Consider the following 26,238-nt stretch of genomic DNA (forward strand, 5'->3'; position numbering starts at 1 on the left):
TATTTTGTGCCCTGCCTTTTTTTTTTCCATCTTATAAATACCTTGTGGAATTGCAAGGATGTTGCCCACTTGCAGGCTTATTTCCGTCACCCCTGATGGCTTGACTGTGGTTTCCCTAAGCAGAGCTGTGCCTGTTTTGAGGAACATTTGGGCAGCCTGTAGCCTAGTGTCTACCTCTACTGTAACCTGCCCAATCTCTTGCGCATACAGATGCATCATTACATTTCTGTTACCATGCATTCAGTCTTAACTAGCCGGCCAGTGGAGAAAGGTGCCACCCTCTCAGGGTCGTCCGATTGGAGAGTTTCCCTTGTCAGCGTTTTGAGTGTTTTTATACCCGCCAGGGAGCGTTTTCTCTCAACTGCTGGTTTTTGCTCAATTTTCCTTTCCGTTTCCTCTGTAAAGCCATATACAAATAAAATTGAATTGAACTGAGTTACTGCTTTCCTCTGTCAAGCCAACTCAGGATATCCACTGGAGAACACACAGCATATTTTAGCACAACCCACACAATGTAGCTACTGACACAGCACTTAAAATGAAGCAGAAAGCCCTTCCATGCTACTGTACTTCTCTAAGACTTCTCGGGGACTTTTGTAGAAAGTTTACATTTTAAAATCCTGGCCACTGTTTGACATGCAGACAAACAACACGGCCTACATATTTTACATATCAGTATATAAAGCTAATTGAGAAAGAATTAGCTTATATATGCTGCAGGCACACACCTGGACTAGCAAATAAGTCCAGGCTTTTAAACAGTTGGTGGCTGAGACCGGGGAACAGCAGTCACTATATGAGACAGAGCTGTGTTCCTGGAGGCGGAACTGAAAAGCTGAATTTTGGTTTGATTTATTTTGCTTTGTTATTATTGTTCATTATTTTTGCACAAAACCCACGAGGGGGAAGGGCGAAGACGTTTGGTTTACTTTCACGCTCTCTCTCTCCACCCCACTCCTCCAACAAATAAAACGCTGGGGACATTCTTAATTTTCATATCTCCCAGTGCCCTGCTCTTCTCTTTTCCCCGGGGTGAGTCACAGCAGGTGAGAGGAACAATATGCCCTAAAGTTCATTAATCCAAATTCAGCTGGCCTGGTTGGTAAACTGCTGTCATAATACAGTTTATTATTCTGGTACATGTTTTTTTTAATCTCTAGGTGAATCTGACTCTTTTCTACTTTCCTTTAATACCAGATTATTAAAACATTCATTTTGGGCATGCTTTCATAAAGCTGAAGTAAAGCAAAAAACAAACAAACAAAAAAAAAACATTAGTAGTGGTGGTGGTGGTGGTGGTAGTGGTAGTGGTAGTAGTAACACCTATGTTAGCATACAATTTAAGACCTCCCACTTCTCTTTGAGGGACTACAGAAGTGGTCTTCATTCCTGGTCCCGGAGAGCCGCAGGGTGTTTTGGCTTTCATTGTTACTCAGCACTTAATTGATCAATGAAAGCAGTTGATTACAAAATTAACTCACCTCACCTGATATCCTAGGGCCTGAATAGGTTGCTGCTATTAAGGCAAGACAAAAACCAGCAGACCCTGCGGCTCTCCGGGACCAGGAATGAAGATCCCTGGACTAGAGCATAAATCAGAAGCAAGCAGACTGTTGCCAAGTTTGGGCAGAGGAGCTCAGTAATGGGTACATGAATAATCGGAGATGGATCACTACATTCTGAAGGAATACCACACGCTCTGAAGTGTGATGGGGGCTGCCTAGTCCAACCTCCCTGGTGATGGATCTCAAAGCTAGCTTGATGGCTCCCTGTGCCAGGCTCATTTGGGGCACACAGAAATCTGCATGCGTTTCACTATTAACCAAAGTCAGACTGAAACAGTTCACTATATTGAATGGCAATAATACTGTGAATACTGTCTATACACAAACCAAGTACATTACAAACTATACTGGCAAGTAAGTTTGATTAAAAAAACCTTTCTGAATCCAAACCCGTTTAAGAATTTCCTTCCTGAAAACGAAACTTGGAAATAGTTGGAATAACCCTTGAGGATTCACTGGAAGCGACTGAACAAAGACCATCTACAAAAACAGGAATTTAAATAAAACTGTACCTCTGGAAAGAAATGCCATGATTTTTCAAATTTAGGCCTAATAAAAAAAGTAATAATCTGGTTAGTCTACTGCACGTTTCTCCAAATTGAATTTGGAATGTTGAGCTTTACGAACAGACCTTTATGCACAGGAACATTTGCAGTTTCAGAAGAGCACATACGAGCATAAGCTCTTATTCAAAGTGTGTCCTGCCAGTAAGCAGTCCTGCTGTCTAAAAGATCACTCCCTGGGGGCAGTTATTACAAAGCACATTCAGCTACCAATAGCAAACATACAGATCATGCATTCTGTTCAATGCTTTTAAAAAAAGGAAATGTATTCACAAATACACTTACAATACATTTGCAATTGTATGGCAGTTGAAATGGACAGGAAATGTTTCCTCTTCTTTTTTTCTGAAACTTTTCTCTGCAATTTCATGCTTTTGTAACAAGAGAAGCCAGCCACAGCCAACAAAATTCATGACATCATTAAAACCAGAAGCATAAACCACAAATGGCAGCTAGACCCATTAGCAGCTACCAATAAACAAACGCTTTGCTAGTCCTGGTTTAAGTTGCTGGCAAGGCAACAGGTATTTCATAGCCACATACATACAGCTGCTTCAGATTGATTTATAACTCATCTACAAGGTACAAACGAATTCAGGTACAATGAAGTGATGCAACAAACATAAACTCTGCTGTAGAATGACTCTGCTGTAGAATGACAGTACACTAGAAAATTGAAGCTCACTGATTGGGCCCTTACAGGACCCACTACTGCAAATGCACTAAATTGTTAAAACAACTGTCTGAACTTATTCTGTAAAAACAAAAGGGAAGCCATTATTAATGGGCCAACAAAATGACATTGTTTATGTTAGCATTTCCAGACTTTACATGAGTGTCACAAGCATTTAAGCTATTGCTTGCCTATATTTAAATCTGATTACTGATCTGTAATCAGTGTGAGTGATCATGCAGGAAATATAATTGATTGGATTACAACCTAGGTGGCGCAGCTGGGAAATTTAACACATATAGCTAATTTCACATTATATCACAGTACAGTACAGAAAAATGCCTAGAGATGGCAACATTAAATGAAGGAAAAAAATCGAGGATTACCAATTTCAAGGATTACCATCAGCCTACCACACTATAACTGCTGGCTTTCACGATTCTGTCCACTAACTCTCTCCAATCCAGCTTGGAGAGGGAAAACGTATTGACACTGCTGCAAAGCAGACACTGGTTTAAGTCAAGTCAAATATGGCAGCGCATTATTCATTGAATTTTTTGAACGCAAGACCAAGCTCAGCAATTAAGAGAATTTCTTAATTTTACGGTCACAAATAGTTCAAATATTAGCAGATTTGGACAATTTATCGCATATCCCTTATGTGGAAATGTAAGTACTCTATCAGTAGCACCAGCATGAATCTCAGGAATGGAAAGTAGTTCAAATAAATCCAAGTACCCTTGGAATGTTGAGCATCTTTAGCTGAACATGTATTATTCGTACAAAAATAACCCAAAGGGAAACTGACAGGGTGTCGGCACGATCAAAACCAATTTTAAGTTCAGTGCATTAAAGTTTGTGATGGCCTTTTAGAGGATTTCATAAGTTGAAAGGATTCAATTATTACTAATTAAATTAAACTCTTACAGTTCTAATGGTTAGAGGTTATGATATAATTGAAAGCAGGCTATTCTGGTGTATCTCTCACATTGTTCAGTCACATAATCTCACCTGCTGATGGACACGTCACTGAGAGCTGTGGGTGACCCTGGAACAACCTCTATCTTCATACTCTCCTCATCTAAGGTTGCAACTGGAACAGCGTCATTGAGGACATCTTCATTTAACGTTTCTATAACACATCAAGTTTGATGGTTTGAGATTGACATACATACATTTACTGTAGTGTTTTATAGACATTACATTTACACTCACAAGCCTGGAAATATAATATAAATTTTATCCAAAGCGACATTAGACTAAGTTTGAACCACCAACCTTCCAGGTCCCAGTCAAGAACCTTAACCACTAGTCTATCAACTGTCATCGTTCTGAACAACAACATCAGCTAAATGAATGTTATGTAATGTAATATACCTGATAAGAATATATCCTCATCAGCTCCTCCTCCTTTATCTTCCTGCTCAATCTGTGCTCTTTTGGACGTCTTCATTCGACTTTTAACCTCTGCAATCAGCCGGGTAAACTCAGCATTGTGCTCTTTCCCTGTGACATAAAATACAGAACATACATACACTGAGCGCACTCATAGGAAATACACAACATTTATATAGCGCCTTTATCCAAAGCGCTGTACAATTCATGCTTCTCATTCACCCATTCATACACGCATACCAATGGTGATTGGCTGCCATGCAAGGCACCGGCCAGCTCGTTGAACCAACCATATCTCCCTGAAAAAACTATATACATACTCAAACTGTGCTATTTGTTAATTACTTTGCTGAACATAGTAATTAACAAATCATTAATTTAATTTATTTTATTTTTTTCCAAAAATAAAGAATTGAAATAAAATAAAACTTGCAAAGCCATTCATAAAACTAAATCCATCTAATCTGAAATAAAAATTGAACATTAAATTAAAATGCATATCCTATCTTTATGACAATAATTGCATAAACATTTTGTTTTTAATATGTGGTCTCTGAATACTGAAGTTGACTTCAGGTTTATTTTCACATGAACATGATCTCCATTCACCAAACAAGGAAAAGAAAAGCATGTAGTTTCTCATAGTTATGACATAAACCATAGGATTCCAGAGCTATTTCCAAAGCTGTTCCAGTGATTTAATGAGTAAACATGAAGATCCTTCACCATGAAGGACCAGAAGTGACCAACCCTTCTGACATGTTTGTTCTTTGTAAAAATTTATACAGGAAAGGACCACAGGAGAGACAGAGGACAGACTTCTGTGAGGCAACAAGAGGACTGAACAAACACGCAATTGGAACAGCAGGTTCTGCAGTGAATGGTTCAGCTAATGCCACATCGTAACCATCTTGTCCCATAGTAGCCTTGAAAGCCGTAATGGCACTCAAATTTCACATGTATTAGTTACTGGCTAAGGCTTGCTCAGCTAGCCTACATGACGATAAAATGTACCGTTTACATTGTTCCAGTTGTTAATTTGTGTAGAACACAAATTTGCTTCTGCTATACAGTAAGGAACATATTTATTTTAAATAGAAATGTATTTGCTATTGTTACTACTAAACCATCCATTAAAAATCATGAGCATGAAAGATAAGGGTGACTTGCTAGATGATAAAGCATACCGTCTACACAGGGCACTAGAGTCACACAATGACTTCAGAGTGGAACTGACGCTATCCATACACCATGGCGATTTTAGTAACCAGATTTGTAGGATATTGGAAGGACCCCCGAGACAGAGCTTTCCACTTCTATCTTCCTTGCGGAAATTGAGTCATATTCCTCCTGCATAATTCAGACACTGGTAGATTACATGTCTTGGGGCATGCAGGTTATAATGACATCACATGGTGACTGAAACTACTGAATGAGTTTGTTAGTGTTTCCGTCATATGGTAAGGTTTTCCATGCCTTCTATCCTGTCACTCTGCTCATGTAAGCTTTAATTCCGGATGCTTTAAAAGAAAGAAAACACTGATTCAAACTGATTCAGAACGCACATTTATGATCAGGCTTATAATTGTTCATAGCCTGGAGACAGGGCTGACGTCAGTAGCCACAGATTACCGTGTGGTGGCATCCTTCCCTTACAGCCACCTGTCAAATGAAAACTTTTCCTGGGCTGGCTCTTGATAAGACGGTAAGGTTGTTTCCCTCATGACTGCAAAGGTCACTGTCACTGCCTAGACACGCACACCGTCCCAGCTGCCACCTCAAGACTGACAGCTGCTGTGAATTGATCAATGTTAACGCTGACTGATTGAACTTGCTGGTCATTAAAACCCGCACCCTGAGCCAGCCATATGAGGATACGCTCCTGCCCTTGAGACCGTTTCCTCCCCAGGTTTGTTCCCATCTGTCTCACCAAGTTTTTCTTTGCCACCATCACCCTTGGCTTCCTCATGAGGAGGTTCCTGCCAGGGACCACTGTCAAGCATATAACTGCTATACAAATAAAATACAGTCCCTTCCAAAAGTATTGGAACAGCAAGGTCAATTCCTTGGTTCAAGAGATGTACATGACACGACAGACCTGAATTTCAGCTTTTATTTCCTGGTATTGTTATCTAGCTTTGTTAAATAACTTAGAACATATCACCTTTCATATCAGACCACCCATTTTTTAGGTGAGCAAAAGTATTGGAACATGTGACTGACATGTGTTTCTTGTTGCCCAGATGCGTCCTGTTAGATTGACTGGTTAAACAATAAATATTTCTGAAGGTCTACTCTTGGTTTTAGCCTTGGGTTTTGTCTGTGAGTACTGCATTTGTGTTAGAAAAGATAAACCAACATGAAGACCAGAGAGCTGTCTTTGAATGAAAAGCAAGCCATTTTGAAGCTTAGAAAAGGAGGAAATCCATTGCACAAGCATTGGGGATAGCTAGTACAACAACTCGGAATGTTCTGAAAAAGAAAGAAACCACTGGCGTACTAAGCAACAGACGCAACGAAAAGGTTGACCAAGGAAAATAACAGTAGTTGATGACAGAAACATTGTGAGAGCGGTGAAGAAAAACCCAAAAACATCAGTGACATCACGAACAATCTCCACAGGGAAGGGATGAAGGTATCTCAATCAACCATCCGAAGAAGAGAGCAGCAATATAGAGGCTATACCACAAGATGCAAACCACTGAAGAGTAGTCAGAATAGGAAGCCGAGATTAAAAGTTCCAAGATTAACATCTACCAAAGTGATGGAAAGGCCAAAGTGTGGAGAAAGGGATCTGCTCATGATTCAAAACATACGAGCTCACCGGTGAAGTATGGAGGAGGAAGTGTCATGGCTTGGGCTTGCATGGCTGCTTCTGGGGTGGGCTCACTAATCTTTATTGATGATGTAACCCATGATGGTAGCAGCAGGATGAACTCAGAAGTCTACAACAATTCTGTCTGCCAACTTACGGAGAAATTCGTCCAAACTAATTGGGAGGAAAACCATCATGCAGCAAGACAATGACCCAAATCACACTGCCAACACAACAAAGGACTAATTAGAGAGAAAAAGGGGAAGGTTTTAAATTGGCCAAGTCAATCACCAGACCGTAACCCAATTGAGCATGCAATTCACATCCTGAAGAGAAGATTGAAGGGAACCTTTTTTACCTCATCCGAAATGTATTCAGTTTATTGCAAAGACAAAAGACTTGGCCTTGCTGTTCCAATACTTTTGGAGGGGACTGTAGATGTGATTTTAAAAAATGGCATAAGAAAAAAGGAATAAAATGCTTAAGTCCAATATAAACATCTGCACGGATAAGAATGTGTTCCTAATGGCACAGATAATTAGCCTGTCTCCAGAGTGCAGAGGAATTCAGGGAGGCAATGTTCACTAGAGAAAGGGCATGACACGCCGCTCCTGGACTTCCATCAGCTTTAACACATCCAATGCTGCAGGGAAAAGCCCTGAAAGTAAAACTGAACACTGAATTACAGCAAAGTGCCATATGAGGGGATAATCTCCTTTTCCATTTCACACCTTTCATATGGTACGTTACATTGATTTATCTTATTAATGTATTTATTTTCCACCTAAAGCCGATTCTCTGGCTGTTTTTGGTTAGATTGTTCATTCCATTCACTTGAAGAGCAGTCAGTCTTGGATTTCGATATTTTGTGAAAGTTGGCTCAATAAAACAAGAGTTTGTTGAATAAAGAAGAGAGCTTGAGCTTTTTCCGGCAATACTTTATCAGATGTACTGTAGTTCTTTAGAAGTTGGATTTTTAAAGATTCTTTATTGAATAAAAGATAATATTTAAAAAGAAAAACTAGACATTCAAATGCATTTGGTCTCCACATTTAGCCACTGTTGACATTCCAAGAATTATCTGAACCACTTGACTCTGAAAGGTGCCAAGAGACAAAACCACAATCCTCCCCCCCCCCCCCCAAGCAGTAAGTGCAGGTCTCTCAGTACGTTTCAGTACTACACTATTAGGCAAACTATCATCGACTCATCTTATTAAACCATGATGCCTCCTTAATTAGTGTATTTTGTCCTTCTCTTAAACCTTTCTCAGTGGGAATGGAAAGATGGGGCTTGAATGAAATTGTGGCCATACAGCCATTGCCCTGGATGTCCTGCGTGTCAAGTCTTTGTGCCTTGCCTCATAATCCATATAGCTATGATGCCCTCAGGAGGAGAAACAATTGCCAATCCCCTCTCATGGATATACTAAAATAAGCTTAACTAAATTCAATCAAGTGTGTTTCCCATAATAAATGCTGACATTTGAGGCATGATCATGTCATAGTCAAGTACAATTATGACCACAGAATTAAATCACAAGGCACTCATCTTCAGTACCCAAAGTGTCCCTTTGACAAACATAATTATTTGTTTTATGTGGCTGAAAATGAGCCAATGATTCTTGTCAAAGAAATCAGTAGAGGATTTCTGTACATTTAACTGCCTTTGCCCTCTTATCATGGGCAATCAAGTTCTACTGAGCATGTGTATGGGAGTTTGAGAATGGTAATTTTCATGGCTAATTATACTATAGAAATAACCCATTAGTTTCATCACTCTCCCTCTGTCATAAGAGACTTTGACCAACACACCCACTTCTTTTTCATTCACTTCCAGAAACACAGTATACTGCACGGGCTGGAAGAGCGAACAGTATTGGGGAAATTAATTCAGATTTTAAACTCACTACTCATGTTACATATACCTAAGCAACAGAACAAATTTATGACATTGGCATTCTTTAGGTGGATTGATTTCAATTCAATTGATTTCATGGTGGATTGATTTCAGTGATTATTTGCGATTGTTTAAGAACATAGCATCAAGGTAACCCAGAACAGATACTACACAAACAGATAATACTTGTGGAAAAACACAAATACAAGGGCATGTTACAATGTGCAGTCTAAGTATAAATTGAGAAAATGTAAATACATGAGGGAATATGAGGGGAAAAAAACATTTTAGCAGGACAAAAACCCATTCTGAATCTGCTGCAACAAATTATCAGCACACCATTTAATTACAATTCCTATTGGTCTTGTGTGAACATAAGAACATCCCGTCCAAAGAGAAAATAAAGTTAGCTTGCTAGCCAGTAACTCATTAATCCTTATTATGCAACACGGGCACATGCTTATTGAACATGTGCAGGAAAAAGACAAAGCATGCAGAGTATAATCTCTTAACGCACAACCTTATGTTGGCCCGTGGGCCCAGAAATACTACATGCCGTTCCATGCATATGCTCTTGCATTTCACGCGAGAGGTTAATGAGGATTATTTGCATACTGTACTGTAGATCAACCTCTCGCATGAAATGCAAGAAAAGGCTCCATGTGTTTTGTTTTTTTTCCAACCTCACCCTGTTGGGTTCAGGAGGCTTGTAGAAAGCACGTGGATGTTCCATGGTTTATACGGATTCCCATATCTTACAAGAAGTTTCCTTAGCAACATGGAAATGTCAATATTCTGATCTCTGAGGCCGGGGGGCCACGGACTACTCTAACAAGTCATGTCATGCCCAAAGAAAAACAACATATGGTACTACAAGGTATGAAACATCAAACGACGATGTAATCTTGCCAGAATATAAAAATAGTTGAATCCATTGAGAGACTGTGCTATTGCTCATTAGCTCATTAGCTCATTACCTTTCAAGTGATGGTGTGGCTACATTTCAGCTGCTGATATAGGCTTTACGTAGCGTTAAACTAAACATGCACAGATTACTGCGAGTATAACATTATGTGATATGCAAGTCATCCTGTGATGATGATACATTTTGAATATGCTCCTGGAAGGTTACATCAAAGAAAGGCAGACTTCACATAAATAAGGGGAGGGTACAAAAAAGTAGCTATTTAACTTTTTTTTTTCCCCAAATTTGCATTGCTGCTATTCCTCATGCTCCCTGGCAGCCCCTGAAAGCAAACACTTTGGAAAATGAACAATGGGTTCATCTGATGAGAAAGCAAGGCACCCACTGATCCTGTGAAAATCTCTCTTTCTTTATCTTTCACTGCCTCAAATGTAATTCTTAAATCATTTCAGAGACGGTAAATGACCTAACAAATGGGTCTCCCAATCTTCGGCCTCTGACTGCTCCTTCCATTTCGGCCTAAAGAAAGTCATTTTCACTCAGCGAGCACTTCAGAAATGTTTTAAGAGATGATTTACGACCACCTGCCAGAGACCTCTTCTCCTTCAATTCAAATTTCTCTCCCTCAGCCTAGCTCATGTGGGGCGACCCGCTTGCACAGACTGGAGGACAGTGACTCAGCCTCCAGTGATTAATAAGAAATGATCACATCAGTGACATCTATTTATAGAGCCATCGTGTCTGCTGTGCATAAATAATTCAGCGTCTCCTCCAAAGTTAGATCTCAACCGTGCTATTTACAGAACGCCCTCGTCTTTTCACGCCTTTTTCGATTTCCAGCAACACGTGCAGAGCCCCATTTAGGAAGATTAAGTTTGAATAGGTTCTCTGATTTTGTTTTATAATCAGGATTTTTAAGCTGACATTACACTGAAGGTATGTTCTGCCTGAGAGAGGGTCTTGGTCTAGCTTGTCGGTACAGTAATTTATCCCGGGAAGCACATAATGTCTCCAAACCCACAACTCAGAGAGGATTTCAAAAATGTCTGATATGTATCTACTATTTCCAGGAAGGTTCAGCAGACCTGACTTACTTAACATTTTCAGCTATTTGGACAGCAATTAAAAGCTAAATCAGGGCTGAACCAGGCTAACCAGGTAGTGCTCATCCACCTGATGATATTTTACATTACATTACTGGCATTTAGCAGACGCTCTTATCCAGAGTATCCAGAGCAACGTACAACGTACAACAAAGTCACATCTAAAAAACAAAACAGAAACAAAAACCTGCACACATATCCACTTTCTTAGGCACATGGGCTCATTAACACAATAGCCTGCTCCTGCAAACAGTGATAATCATGTGGATGACACTCAATATATACAGCATGCAGACATTATTTCACTTTGTGGTACGACTGTTTAAATCTCGATTACTGCTGCAAATTGCAGAAGGTAGAGGTCAGAATCTGGCATAAATGGCAGGATAACAAAACTACGGCAGGATAGCCAAAAGGATAACTATGGTTAAATTGAAGTACAACTAGTCTAGCTAGACACCTGGCATTAGCAGCTTCCCCAAACATCCAAAACTACTAATCCTCAGTTTGACTAGCAAATGAGGGCATATTTTTCTCCCCGTAACATTCCTTTCATACCTACTTGCAGGCCACTGGGCATGCCCACTACGTCAATGCTGCCTTCAATTGTTAAAGCCACAAAATTTATTTTACAATGCATAGCAATCATTTAGCAACAATAAAAAGCAATGTCAGGCACGTTTTTCATAAACTATCAAATTTTGCAAAATGCTGGAATTTTAACATGATGGTACCACAGTACTGTTGCTTAGTACCAATATAGAACGCAACCCTAAGGTACGAATGCATACACACACCCATTTCTTGGAAGCTGCATCACTGGTAACTTCAAGCGCAGACTGAAGACTGATCTCTTCAGGCTACACCTTTCCCTCCCTAACTCACCACCATGATTAGCCTTAGACTGTAATGGCACTTATGTATAGATTGTATAGATATTGTTACTTGTATAGATATTGTTGTTTTTATTGGCTGTTGTATTGCTGTACTCAGGGTATTCTAGCTGCCAACTGTGGTATGCTAGTTTGGAAGTTGATTGTTCTCTTCAAGGGTTCTGATTATCTGTATGTTTACACTAGGACTTGGAACTGTACTGTCCTCTCAGGTCCTCTGCGCACTTATACTTGTGTTTGATCTGCAATTCGTTGTACATCGCTCTGGATAAGAGCGTCTGCTAAATGCCATGTAATGTAATGTAATGTAATGTAACTATTCCAAACTATTCAAAATCTCTAAGCAAACTGCAGCAACCCGACAATAAATGTCGAGCCACTCCTATGACTCATGTGGCAGCCCTAAACCATTTTTGAAGGCCATCATTAGTGTCATCTTACACCACTCTGTGCTCCTTCTCTCATCTCCAGACATTCTGCCCCGAAAGCTTCTAGAAAAGGAATACAATGACAGTCTGCCGCACGTTTTAGCCTGGGGTATGCTATAGCTTGAGCTGGCTTGAATCGGCACAGTGAACTGGAGCCCCACCTCCACCTCAGAAGAAGTACCTGACCATTGTTTTAATAGCACAGCAAACTCTACCTCTCACATCAGTGTACATCTTCATTGCACTCATGGAATCATAAGACTATGAGTAGGCCCGCACGGAATCCGCGGACGCAGAACTCCCACGGAATTTGAGCGTGGAAAGTCATAAACAAGTGAATACAACATTGTCCCCTCTCGCAAGTTAGTAAGTAGCTAGCTAGTTGGCTAGTAGCTAGGTCGTATAAAAAGTGAAATAAAACAAGCAATAATGTTCAAAAGCAGGTTTACTGTAGAAGAGCCAAGTGGGATTAATTTATGTACAATGCATACGGCAAGGACTTTTACTAGAATGGGGGAGTGTACACTGTTTTGTAGTTTGGCAGCACTACGCAGACTACCTCAAGCGGCAGACGCTACTTGTGCATCTGAAGTCACTTCCACAACATGCAAGAAGGCAAGTTTAGGCAAGTACCACGTTATTACTAGCTTGCTAACATTTTGAATTCGTTCAGAATTTATCACGGAATTGGCTGAAGTTAACACGAGACAGATTTTCCTGTTACAATGATTATCTCTCTGATCGCGATTTCTGTCACTTAGGTAATCTATTTATTGGTGCTCCACCGAAAGTATACAAAACATTTCTAAATCTACTGTACCAGTAGTGTCTTATGGTGCTCGATCCAGCGGAGGGGGCCTTGAGCAGTTTCAGCGAAATCTAGTTGCACACGTACGTTGGTTGTGCTCACAAATCAACCGGGTGCTAGACATATGCTCTTCTCCAATCTCCATGGTGCACATAGAGAGCGTCAAAGTTGTTGTGTCTGACACTGAACGTCAAAATAAAGCAACTTGGCTGGAAAAGTTATGTGCAGCTGAAATGCTTTTGCTGTGTTTTGGCTTTATACGAATCTATGTCCTTATTTTGGTTAATAATGTTTTGCTATAAACCGTGAGGGGGAAGGGTAAAGATCGTTTCCTAATATGTTTGTCTGGTGTTTGAACTCGCCGTCCTATATCACTACATACACTCACTGAGCACTTTTTACTAGACTTCTTTTAGACTTTTACATTACATTACATTATTGGCACTTGGCAGACGCTCTTATCCAGAGCGACGTACAACAAAGTGCATACCCATAACCAGGGTTAAGTTCGCTGAAAGACCCTAGAGGGAAGTACAATTTCAACTGCTACCTGTACAACAAAGATAAGGACAAGGGCCAATTTATTTATTTATTTATTTTTTCTGAACAAACAAACAGAGCAAAAGTGACCAAAGTTAACTATCCAAACACCAAAGACTTCTACTGCTGTAGCCTATCCACTTCAGAGATCAGAGATGCTCTTCTGCATACCACTGTTGTAATGTGTGGTTATTTGCGTTTTTGTCACCTTCCTGTCAGCTTTGGCCAGTCTGGCCCTTCTCCTCTGATGTCTGTCAATAACAAGGCGTTTCTGTCTGCAGAACTGCTGCTCACTGGATATTATTTTTGTTTTTTGCACCATTGTTTGCAAATTCTAGAGACTAGTGTCTGTGAAAATCCCAGGAGAGTTTCTGAGATACTCATGCCACCCTGTGTGCCACAAAAAATCATTCCATAGTCAAAGTCACTTAGATCACATTTTCCCCCATTCTGATGGTTGATGTGAACATTAACTGAAGCTCCTGATCTGTAGCTACATGATTGTATGCATTGCACTGCTGCCACAAAATTGGCTGATTAGATAATCACATGAATAAGTAGGTGTAATAAAGTGCTCAGTGAGTGTATATGCTACATTAAGAATAACAATAAGACATGTCAAAGGAATTCAGAAACGAAGATTAATAAAACAAAATGATCAAAAGGAAAAAAATAAGCTAATAAAACCTTATAGTGAGTGTTTGGGTTAGATTAGGACAGTGGTTCCCAACCTTGGTCCTGTTTATGCTAGTTTTTGTTCCAAACAAAGTTGCAATCCCTGAATTTTAAAAGGCTGTTAGGGTTACTTGGATTATTTACCCTCTTAAGACATATGTCAGAAAGAATACGAATCCTATGCTGTGCTTATTGTGCAATATTGCAAACAATTAAATAAGAAGGGTAACACAATGAACTGATTAAATAAAACTAATTAATAGGCTCCTGATTAAGTTGTTCAACACTTGTTTCAGTCTGATCATATTTTTCCTTAAACCTATTAAAACAATGCATATTTGGCTTTACCAAATGATTAGTGTAGCCCATTGATTCACCCTAGTCTTTCATTTTATGTTGTTACCTCTAAGTAATTGTTTGCAATATAGCATAATGAGCACAACATGGACATGAAACTCTTATCCTTCATGGAGTGCTTGGATATTGCTTACGTAATGTGGCTTAAGAGGGTTAAAGAATTTTCTCTGGTTATTTTAAATTTTTAATATTGAAGGAAAAACTGCATCTCTGTCTCGACCGGAAGGTTGGTAATTTCATAACCAGCTGCAGGAGACTTGTTGCAATTCTGCCCTGCTTGAATTTTTGGGGTTTTTTGGGGGGGATATCCAGTATAGGTTATTTCTACAGAATTAGGTCTCTGTTGGTCGTTTATCCCATATCGTGTACCCGAGTTTACTGACTGGACTCCATGCTTCACAGCCATATTGTGCGATAGGCAAGATCACACTGTCAAATATCTAATGGGAATTTCAATTCCATACAGATTTTAGGAAAAGTCATGGAAAGAGGAGCATATTGCATCTACTGTATTGGGCAAATTTTAATATTAAAGACACACTGAAAAGATAGAGCAGCACTAGCTTCTGTGATGTGACTTTCAGGGGGAATTTTACTCTGGGAACCCCAAGTGAGGATACACTGCTCAATATGTACAGGCACATTTTACAAAATTCTATGCACAAGATTCTAGGCCCAGCAGTCCTCTAATGCTCAGCCTCTGTCTCAGTCTTCCCCCTCCTTTACAAGTGATCACTGGTCTCAATGTTTGGCTCCCTCAGTTGTAAATGTACCCTAGGGTCCCTTAAGTCCATTTTATGATCTTCAGAAGTTTTTCAATCTGTATCTGGGTTCCCCCAATACTCATCATAACCAAAACCAAGTTTGAACTGCCGGCCAGACTCTGTATATTTTGATTAATACAGGGTAGGATGACTGAGCACACATGTACACAATGCCCCCCCGCAAGTTGCCTAACGTGCATGTCTTTGGATTGGGGAGGAAACCGAGGAAACACACGCAGGGATAATCGTCATCTTGCTGGCGGTTCTGTATGGATGTCATTGTTGGCCCCATATGTATTTAATACATCTTACAGCAATGCTCATGTGCATCTGTACAAACATATTACTATAATACAAGAAGAATATAAGAAGAAAGAATGTATACTCACTGTAATTTGAATGTACTTCTTCGATTTCTTCATCCGTTTGGCCTTTTGAAACTAAGGGCATCTGAAATGGGAACGCACTAAATTCAATCATGAAAACATTTATCTGAAACACTGTTATAGTTATTAGAATTCATTTGATCATAGAAAGTAGTTGCATACTGTATCTCACCATCAATATGTAACTAGTACATGTCAGTAGGTTAACATTAATTGGTGATTGAATTGTCACAGCTAGCTCCTCTTCACTTCAAGGCAGTATCTGATTACTGCAATATAATTCTAATAACACTAGCTTACTGTAGACATTATTAATGTAAGACATAAACTTCAGGATTTCAGTTCAGGATTTCAACAAAATAATACAGTATGTTTCTTAAACAATCCATTTATTTTGCATACAATTTTTTTATTCATGCATATCTGACCATAACACAAATTTCCAATCAAATATTTGTGTCAACATCAGATGATAATGTTTGAGAGCTCCTATTGAGATTACCCTCAATTGATTGTTCTTAATACACGTCAAAAATCATGTCACCTTGACTCATCTGCTATGCTGGGGGTCAACCTCTATACAACTGGTATGGAGTTCACCCATTAGATCTTTGATTTCTTCTGTTACTGGTAAACCATCCACCCATATATGACAGGGCACCATCATAATCATTTTTAACGGATTCCATCTTATCGAGGCCTAGTTTGACCCCTGTGTTCGACAACTAAAATGAACGGGTTGCTACCGGTTGCTGTGGCCACTGTCCTCCAACACAGCAAAGAATGTCATCATGGAAATTGTCACGATTAAGAATGATCCATAAAAACTGTTTAGGTAACTCTCTGATTTATTTTTGCCTCTCAAATCATCCAACTGTGTGCGGGCATCTTGTTTTCTCAGCATAATGTATTAGAATAAAATAATGTTCTCCATGATAGCCTCTCGCCTGCATTGTTGATTTTACACTGCCTTTTTTGCTCAACTTTATCAAGGGTGTGAGGCACACTGTGCATTTCAAAGTGCTGTAAACGACAAATATATAAAGAGTACATACGCATTTGGATTTAGTCTGGGCTTGAACGCGTGCCTTCTCATTCTTCTCAATCTCTTTTGCAATGTCTTGTGCTAATGGAAGAAAGAAAAAAAACACAACAAACAATCCTTATGTATAACTATAAATAATTTTTTTTTTTTGACAGATGAGCAATCTGGCAGGGAAGTCTACAAAACACACAAAGGAAACAATTTTCCAGAATATTATCAACTCGTATTACAAAACTGTAATTACTTCAACCTCAGTATGTGAGAATATTTTCATTTATCTTGGTATTCTTTACAAATGCCAAATATCAGTGTAAATGATCTTTCAGCTGAAATTATGACAAACATAGCTAAGAGCTGCCTCCAAGCCTTTATTCAGAAAGTGAAAAGAAATGTTATTCACATCGGACTCCCACTTAGAGGATTTTTCTCCATTTGCTTTTCATATACAAAAAAACTAAACAATCAACAGTCACAATGGATACCATGGAATGTTTTGATACCCATCTTCGCAACAAAATCGAATGCATTTAAATATACAGCACATGATGCATATTCACCTTTATGTTCCAAAAAGTACCTTTACCAATTTTTCTTTGCACCAAGTAATGGCCAGTCAGACATGAATAGTTTTGCCAATAACAGCATTCAATTAGCGCCAGTTGTTTCCAAATCTAATGGCTTTAAAATGAAAGCCTTTTTAGTGAAAGTAATTCTAAAACTGCATTTTTTTTCCCCCTGGTATTTCAAGCACTTCTAATTTCGTTAAGCTAATTTACTCGATTCACCTCTGTTGGCTACATTCAGACTGCACCACTGGAAAGCAGACAAATGCTTCTCTTCAATTAAAGCCTCTTGTTCAAAAATTCTCAGTTGCTGTTCGCTTTAGCATATCGGCAATTTTCATTCAGAAGAATTATACAAGTAATTGTTGGAGGGGTCAAGCTAATTAGCGGCTATGGGGTGTTTCAGTAGCTCACAGCTGTCAGAGGAAGACACTGGCAGAGACAAAGACAGCCATGCAAGGCTATCGCAGTTGTCTTAAGAAGCTTTAAAAACCCCAAGAATCAAACTAGAAACCATGCAGAAGACACTGCCAAAGTGTGGTTTAATTCAAAATGACATCAAAATTGGAGATGATGCTCACAAATAATTTCAGCAGAGGATCACTGAGGTTGGAAGCCTTCACCCTCTAGCTAGTTTAGTATGATGATATCAGATTCTCTATGACCGTGCTCACTGGCCAGCGCTCCAAATCCAGAGCTTCACTATGCGGAATGCCATTACTTCTTAAACCAACGATAAAACTAAATTGAGAAAACAATTCTCTAAGCTTCATGCTAATGTGCCAAAAGGCATTCAGTGAGAGGCATTCAAAAGGCATTCAGAGAATAGTAAACTGCTGTCTTGACTTATTCCTGAAGCACAGAAGATACAATTTTATTTTCAAAAAGATAATCACAAAGGGTTTGTTTCAGCTTTGAAGGAGAGCAGGCTTTGCTTCATTTAACTCTAAAGGGAAAATGGTGGAGTCATAATCACTATATAAATAAAGCTGCTGTACTGAGATTTCAGAGAAACCAAGTAATGTGGAGAACTTTTTCACAGTCTAATGTAATGGAAAAGTGGCACTTTGGAAAATTTAAATCTTAAGTTTTCAGTGGCACTTCTAAATGAGCAAATCACAGCATAGGTATGTGCCGCTGACTCTAGCAAATGCCTTGCTGTGCGAGGGATGAAAACCACACATCAACAGCATGAAGCAAATCGTTTTAGAGAGCTTTTAATCAAACACTGGAGTGACTGCTCCCCATACATTATGAACACGTTCAGCGGGTGGGGTGAAAACAACACCCAATTTGGCAAAGGTTCATTTCAATGGTTTTACACATCTTCATCTTTTCAGTAACAAAAATAAACAGATATTCTCAGTATATAGTCACCTATCAACAACGGAAATTTATTTAATTGTAAAATGTCACATAATCAACATTAGAACCCGGAAGAAAATGGAATCCACGATTGTCCAAGAGTTTAGGTTAAGTAAACCGCTGGATTAAAAGTGTCTGCTAAATGACTCAAATGTAAATGTAAATGAATGAATGTATGACCAGACTTTACTAAATATAGCCATGTAGCTTATTAACAAAATTTTGAATTTAAATAATTAAACATGGTATTGAAAGCTTCACAGGGTTTCTCACAGACACTTTCCTGCTATTGTAGGTCAATGGAGCTATACAAAGCAGGCATACAGTTTATATGAAAGCTTCAGTGCATAACACAAAAGCATTTGGGGGGGGGGGGGGTGCACAAGGCTGCCATGTGCATCTTACAACAGCTACATCTTGACATGGAGCGGAAAGAATGAGCATGTATTCCCTCCGAAGGCACCACAGCCATATCGATTATAAAGTAGGGCCACCAGTTTGTCACCACCCTGTGACCTGCAGGGATTTAAACTAGTGTTTCAATAGCTATCCTTCAGGTGTCCTCATAGGCACTCCAACCGCACAGTCAAGTGACTGAATTGTACAACTGAGTTTCTAAATGAGACAGAATTTTTTTTTTCAATTGATCGATCTAATATGGGGACAGTCAGTAAGGAAAATTAACATAAAAATAAATCAGAGGTAAAAAGAAAAATGCATCCATATAAAGCAAGGGCATCCAATCTTATCCAAAATGGGTCAGTGTGGCTGCAGGTCCCGTATTAAGACACCAGATACCACTTCAATCCGGTCTCTTAAATGTTAACTGTTACATAACTGCTGTCATTTTTAATGTGGGCCTTTTGCAGAAAACCTATCCTAACCTAACCTATATTTAAAAGCAGCACGTCCATGGTAGCAATTAATCAAAAATAACACGAGCGTCACTTGTAAACATCCCTGTCAATCATCATGTACTTAATTAGTGGCAATTTCTTAATCATCTTAGATTACTGAGGTGGCACAAATGGGATAATTGTTTGAGAAGGGACTTGACAAAGAGGCCTCTAGCTAGCGGAGGACTGAAGTACAATGTGGGAAAACACAGGGAGACTAACTGGTGGCCCTACATATAAGGCAAGGCACACACGGACTTGCAGGCAGTTATTTTAACAAGGCCAATAAGGCCAAAGCTGGAATTTGCACTCTAATGGATGTATGGCCAAAGAAAAGTCCTGGAAAAAGTAAAACAGTTTTGAACCGTACCAGAGGACATTTCACTGGTAATGCCATAATATAATTTGCACATCAAACTATCCACTCACAGTGCCTATGAAACGTTCAGGTAAGACCATCTCCACATTAGTTTCCAACTATATAAAAAATATGAGTAAATATTTAGTGTGCTGCTTGGGCAGTAGTAGTATCTAAATTCAGCAGTGGCCTTTCTTTCCTTACAAATTTGTTTTATATAATGGCTGCACTCACTTTTGAAATGAAGACTTTTCCACTAACTGAAGAAACTGAGTCACTGTTGTTCTAAGATTCCCAGACGCAGTTGTCAAATGTACTCCTACTGACAAACCCCTGGGCGTTCTTAGAAAAGAGAAAATGCTTAACAGAAGGTGCAACATTCCAAAATTCTGACACCTGAGGTGTCAAACGAAAGGACTATGCTTCATGCCTGCTGGACATCTCCCTTTCCACAAACACAACTGACAACTTGGTTACGTAACATAGAGGACCATGCCCTCAGAAAACTCTTGACGCAAACAACAAATAATTTGGAAAAGTGATCTGACAGTTCTTCAATTACAAAAAGATCAGCAGAAACATCCCCACAGGTCCCCGAGCTCCCATTTTCCACACTGGAGGAAAATACTCTCCAGCGATTCCCTTCCCTTTCACAAGCTGACGGTCAGGAAGAGAAACACAGCCCTTGAGTCAAATTCCAAACCATCTACTAAGCTCTCCAGTGTGTTATAGGCACAAAAAAAACAAGAAGAGTAAGCGTTTTCAACTAAATGAATGAATTTGCAATGAATTGGAGTCAGACAGCTGATGCTGAAAAACCTTTCTGCTGAGGGATTGTTATCTGGTATATTTTTCTGTAGAAAGCCAATATTGACCTATTCTTTTATCTTTGTTCCTCTGTAAAAATATCTCCGAGTGATACTGTGTGCTCACAGTTTTTGTTATCTTTAGTTGTTCCCAAGGGCCCCAAGAACAGAGATGGGGAAATGATCCTATATTTACAATGCACCATGGGACACTTTGCATTACTGGAACATGGAACACCAGCACACGTCTATCACAGCAATTGGCATCATTATCCAACCTCAGCAGACAAAAATATTGTTGATAAAATATTGGTGTCTCCATGTCATTTTGTCTCGCGACTGGCCTGTGTACCAGCTGACATATAAGGCATTTCCTTACTGAACTTCTACCCAAGTCTCTCCTGAAAAGGTTCTCAAACTCAAGAGAGTGCCTGGTAAAATAAAGACTGAAAAAATAATCTCAGCAGGCCTAAAACAGCAGTGGGGAAAGCTGTTGCTAGAGGGCTGTATCGGTATCTGGTTCTCGTTTCCACCAATTAGCCTGGTTCAATTGGCTAATTACTGCTATTGCTGTATACTCCATCGACAGTTCATTAACAGACCACAGTAAAACGTATAATCTGGAAACACAAGCAGTCTTCAACTGCCATTTATGAGACTATCCATGAATCTAGCTAAAATGTCAGATCACATAATTGATCTGGTTAATTCAGTAAATATGAGCTGAAGTATGTATGGAATCCAGATACAGGTCTTACTCTCCATAAGCACTATGGCTGTCAAATTCAAATGTTCCTCAAATAAAGGGGAAAAACATTTTTTCATGTTTTTTGTTAAAAATTAACAGTTTTAATATCCTAAATGTGTGCTGAAAATCAAACATGCATTTGAAATATCACGTCCTGCATGTGAATGACCCAGTTTTATTCTATTGGGGCAGAGGCGATCAGGGTTGATTTTTTTTTTGATTGTGCATTAGGATGTACTCTAAGGTGCACTATACATTCATTCATTCATAAATATTCAAATTTTTTTGGAACATAAACTTTTTGCCAGCCCTAAAAAGCACTCACAGGAGAAATAGCCTTGTGTTCCTGGGGTTTGAGTGCCACTCAGCAGTACTTTCATTAAACAGTTCACCATCGTAATTGTCCAGGAATAGAGATCATGGATTGCTTCAGGAGAACTCGGGCATTATGGTCTGTTCTCAATCCAATCTCATCTTCAGTGCTCATTTCCAGGATGATGATCTTCAGATAGGAGCCAATTTCCTCCACCTCAAATACCATTTATATTGTCTGCCCGAGACCTTGCCGAGGTATATTAATATTTAAAAAAAAGAAAGAAATTAAATTAAAAAACTAAAACTCCATTTGCAATCTTGTTTTGGGAAAATCACACTAAATGCACATAAGAACTTAAGTTAAGATGACTTGGTAATCTAAAATAATTTTGGTACCCATGTGAAGTTGTGTGCATGATCTTCTTTGCGCAAAAAATAGTGCTGTAAATTACACTATTTCATTAAATAAAAACTGCCATCCCCAGCACATACTTATGATAACTTAATTCACCAAGTACATACTAAAGTGTACCACCACAATCATGCAGCCAAATGTATAGTAACACTCCAAAGCTACAATTTAAAAAAACAATGGTACAATAATGAAATTGAAAAATGATCAAAGCAGACATAAGGATGTAAAAAAAAATAAAAAATAAAAAAGGCTGCGCTTTTGTTCAATTTTAAGGAAAGTGCTTTGTGATTTGAAAGCCCTGATGTACAACTCGATAAATAAAATGGCAGAAAGTCAGCAGACAGCTTTTCCGATGCACTGCTCTGTGGTATTACTCACGGCTGGAAAAATAGATTGTGAAATGGAATTACATTGGACCATTCACACTGAATAGGACCTACGGGGTGGCCTGAGCTGGGAGAAGAAGACTGTAGGTCCAAAACCTGAATGTACTGCTGATTGTACTCATAATGGCCAGGGCCTACATGTGCACTCACAGAGGTGTACAACAAGCTCAATTAGATCACCATATTGATACATCAATAAGAGCTCACAAATCCTAGCAATTGGGGGCCTTTGGGAAACGGTTTGCAGCCAGCTGCAACCGAAATGCTTTCCTTTTTTGAAAAAATCCTTCCCAGTCCTCTCTACAGTTTCATGCCCAGAATATCGATGCCCATGAAACCTCAGGGAACGTTGATTGTGACCTTGGGTGTTAAAACGCATCGCCAGGGGTGATTCTACATCTTACTTGAAACCGCTTTCCCCTACATGGACGGGGGAAGAGGGTCGATTTCAATCCTCACCTGGGGGATAAATGAACAAAGCAGGGGGGGGTACAGGTTCTTTTTATTTTTTTTACCTGTATCCATAAGCCCAACTTGCTGCAGAAAGAACATTTTAAATAGGCCGAAAAAATATATCAATTATGTCATTTCACAACTCATGAGACCCCTCGTTTTTACATTTTGTTGCCCTCTTGGCCAGGTCTCCCTTGAAAAAGAGATTGCTCTACCACATTTGGGACGTTCCTGGTAAAATGAAGCTTAAATAAACAAAAAGAGCACAGGAAATCCCCGGTGAATTTCTAGCACAACAGCAGATGCGTGCATTTCATTTTCTCTGAGACTGGGAACGTGAGGATCGATTGAGCTTCCACATGCCAAAAAGCTCCTCTGGAGAGTATCCTTGTGGTTTGGCCTAAATTAATTTCAGTGCTCACGCTTTCCTCAGTCTGGGACAGGGCAGTGGAAAGCATCTGGCGAGACTAGGGTCGTATTCAATGCTGCACACACATGGTAGATGTAGCAGAAATGAAGTGGACAGTGATTGAGGTGGATCTGAACTGCTTAGTACCCATGAGAGATTCACCAAAGAACATCAGCCTTTTCAGAGAATAAAACTACATAACTACAACTACAAAATGTCAGACCTCTGACCACTTCACTACATTTTTAGAGAAATATTGACTTCAGCCTGTCAAGTATGGAAAAACGGTAACTTAGGTACATGACTGGGACCCAAAAGGTTGGTGGTTCAAGATAAGATACATGCAGCTGTTGGGCCCTTGAGCAAGGCCCTTAACCCCACATTGCACCAGCCCCTGCTTAATCAAATCAACTATAAGTTGATAAGTTGACACTATAAGTGTCAGCTAAATAACACATGTAATGTAAGCAAGAACATACTTTTTTGCACGTCATCGCACAATCCAGCCTCACGATCCACCAGTACTCAGTCCTGTTTGTGACACTACAGTAATGAAGGGCCACATACCTGATTTTGGATTCAAGGAGTCACACTCTGCATTGTACATCTGCACGAAGTCCTGGTGCCTCCTGACCAGCTGGTCCCAGGAGCCCTGGGTAGAGAGGTGGAAATCCTTCAGCCTCCTCTTCAGCTGTTGCTGAGACAGCAGGGAGTACACTACCTTGGTCAAAGGCTTCCTCTTCCCAGGGGGACTATGAAAAAAGGACAGTTCACCAATCTTAATTTGACTGAAGCATACATTAATCTTATACAAGACTGGGCAATGGATTTAACTATGTGGCTCTAATTTCAGAAAACAGATGTTTTAAGGCACCAAAACACATTTTTGCAATTGATCACAATAACTAAATAAATTTGGAAATATAACCGCTAAACACATGTATCCTCTTCCATCTCCTACTGGTTGAGCGCAGTGATCCGCGCACCCTGTTAAAAATAGAACTTCTCCAAAAACAATGTCTCTCCTTTTTACATTTTTTTTTCCTGCACGTGTATTTCAAATACACATGATACCTTGTGTAAATAAGACAGCTTTGAGTTGCTGTAAGGAGTATTTATTCACTTTGGAGGAGGTAGGCCACTGACTTGATAGCTTAGCATAAAGACTTGAAGCCTAACAGGCTTATCTCGAAGTCTGGGTAAGTCGGAAAAAGGGTATATTTCCAGAAATGTTGGTGTTTTCCTTTAAGGGGTTAAGCATCTTAAGCCTATCCTCATAACTCTTATCTTATATACATGTAGTCAATCTGGCTGCTCTTCTCTGAACCTTTTCCAGTGCCGCCATATCTTTCTTATAGTGTGGTCCCCAGAACTGCACATAGTACTCTCTAACAAGAGTATTGTATAAGGTGAGCATAACTTTCTTAGACTTATACTCAATACTCTTGCCTATGTATCCTAGCATCCTGTTGGCCTTTTTTTTCTTTTTTTCTTTTCTTTTCTACCGCACATCGACTAGAACCTGAAAGGCTTTTGTGAACTTTTACCTCCAAGTCTTTTTCAACTTGTGCACTTTCCAATTTTGTACCACCCATAAAGGAATCCTGCCTTATGTTTAAGTCCTCAAATGAAATAGATCTACAAATAAATTATTGTCCCACAAGCAGAAGAAAAATCTGAATCAAAATGAAAACATTTGGTTGCACAAATCAACCAGCCAAAGTAGAACACAGGAGGCCTGAAGGAAGAGAAAAAAGAACTCCAACTATTCTGTGCAAATGTCACCACTTGATGCCACGTTTTGGGGGAGTGCTCAGGCATGAAAAGAAAAAGGAATATCTGACTGCAGACCTTATTTAAGAGGGACTCTGCACAATTCAGATTCACCTCAGCATTATGCAGAGCATAATGCATTTCACCAATGCATTCACCCATCCTGAGTGTGGAGAGGCTGGGCCTTATGAGCGATGATGGGTCAGACCCAGGACACCTCTCACCTCAGCTGTCATAGCGACAGCACAGACGGTCTCTTTGCACAGGATGCCGTTGACACATTTCAGGTGGCTTCACTCACTACAGTGAATCATCTTCCTGTCAAAATGCTACCGTTAGCTTAGCGTAATCCTGGGTTGGTAGTGGTTGTCAGTGGTTGAAAGCGAGTAATAATTTTATAATTGATCAGTACCGTTTTGTGATGTTACAAGTGATATTAAAGCCTGTAGCTTTTCAGGAGTAATATTTAGCAGGCAGCTAAATGGGTGTTTGTGGCTGTCCTCAATTTAGCAACAGCAAATTAATTACCTTGCATGGGCCACTGCCAATGAACGGCCTGTCAAACAGCAAGCCAACCGGAGCTCGGTTCACACAAATCGTAACCAATTATGCACAAGTGGAGGTGACACACACAATTAGACTCTGCAGCGAAACTGGAGCCACATGCTCGTCTCGGAGGGTGCGTGATCAAGGTCAAAAGAAGGTGCAGTTACATTCAAGCTGTACACAGTACATATACATGGGTAAACATGGATAAATACAAGATACAAAACTCCAAACTCGTTCCTCATTTCCTCACAGATTTGATATCATTCAGTTTGGCTTATAACGTTTAGTTTCCAGCCAGTTTAAATGTCTCTTGGTTTCCTTTAAAATGTTGAATTACGAGGAGGAAGGGACCAATGAAAAAAATAAAA

General features: G+C 39.5%; 1 protein-coding gene across 2 annotated transcripts in view; it reads right to left on the reverse strand.

Annotated features, from left to right (window-relative positions):
* LOC133139016 (E3 ubiquitin-protein ligase RAD18-like) overlaps window positions 1-26,238 on the reverse strand; it is a 52,882-nt gene that overhangs the window by 16,279 nt on the left and 10,365 nt on the right. For both annotated transcript variants that reach the window (XM_061258254.1, XM_061258253.1), the window contains exons 7-11: window positions 24,116-24,300; window positions 16,845-16,915; window positions 15,793-15,853; window positions 4,179-4,307; window positions 3,813-3,933 (exon numbers count right to left, since the gene is read on the reverse strand). In XM_061258254.1, coding sequence (XP_061114238.1) covers window positions 3,813-3,933; window positions 4,179-4,307; window positions 15,793-15,853; window positions 16,845-16,915; window positions 24,116-24,300 — 567 coding nt within the window. The remainder of the gene's footprint in view (window positions 1-3,812; window positions 3,934-4,178; window positions 4,308-15,792; window positions 15,854-16,844; window positions 16,916-24,115; window positions 24,301-26,238) is intronic.

The sequence above is a fragment of the Conger conger genome, chromosome 10 (assembly GCF_963514075.1).
Source record: "Conger conger chromosome 10, fConCon1.1, whole genome shotgun sequence".
Lineage (NCBI taxonomy): Eukaryota > Metazoa > Chordata > Actinopteri > Anguilliformes > Congridae > Conger > Conger conger.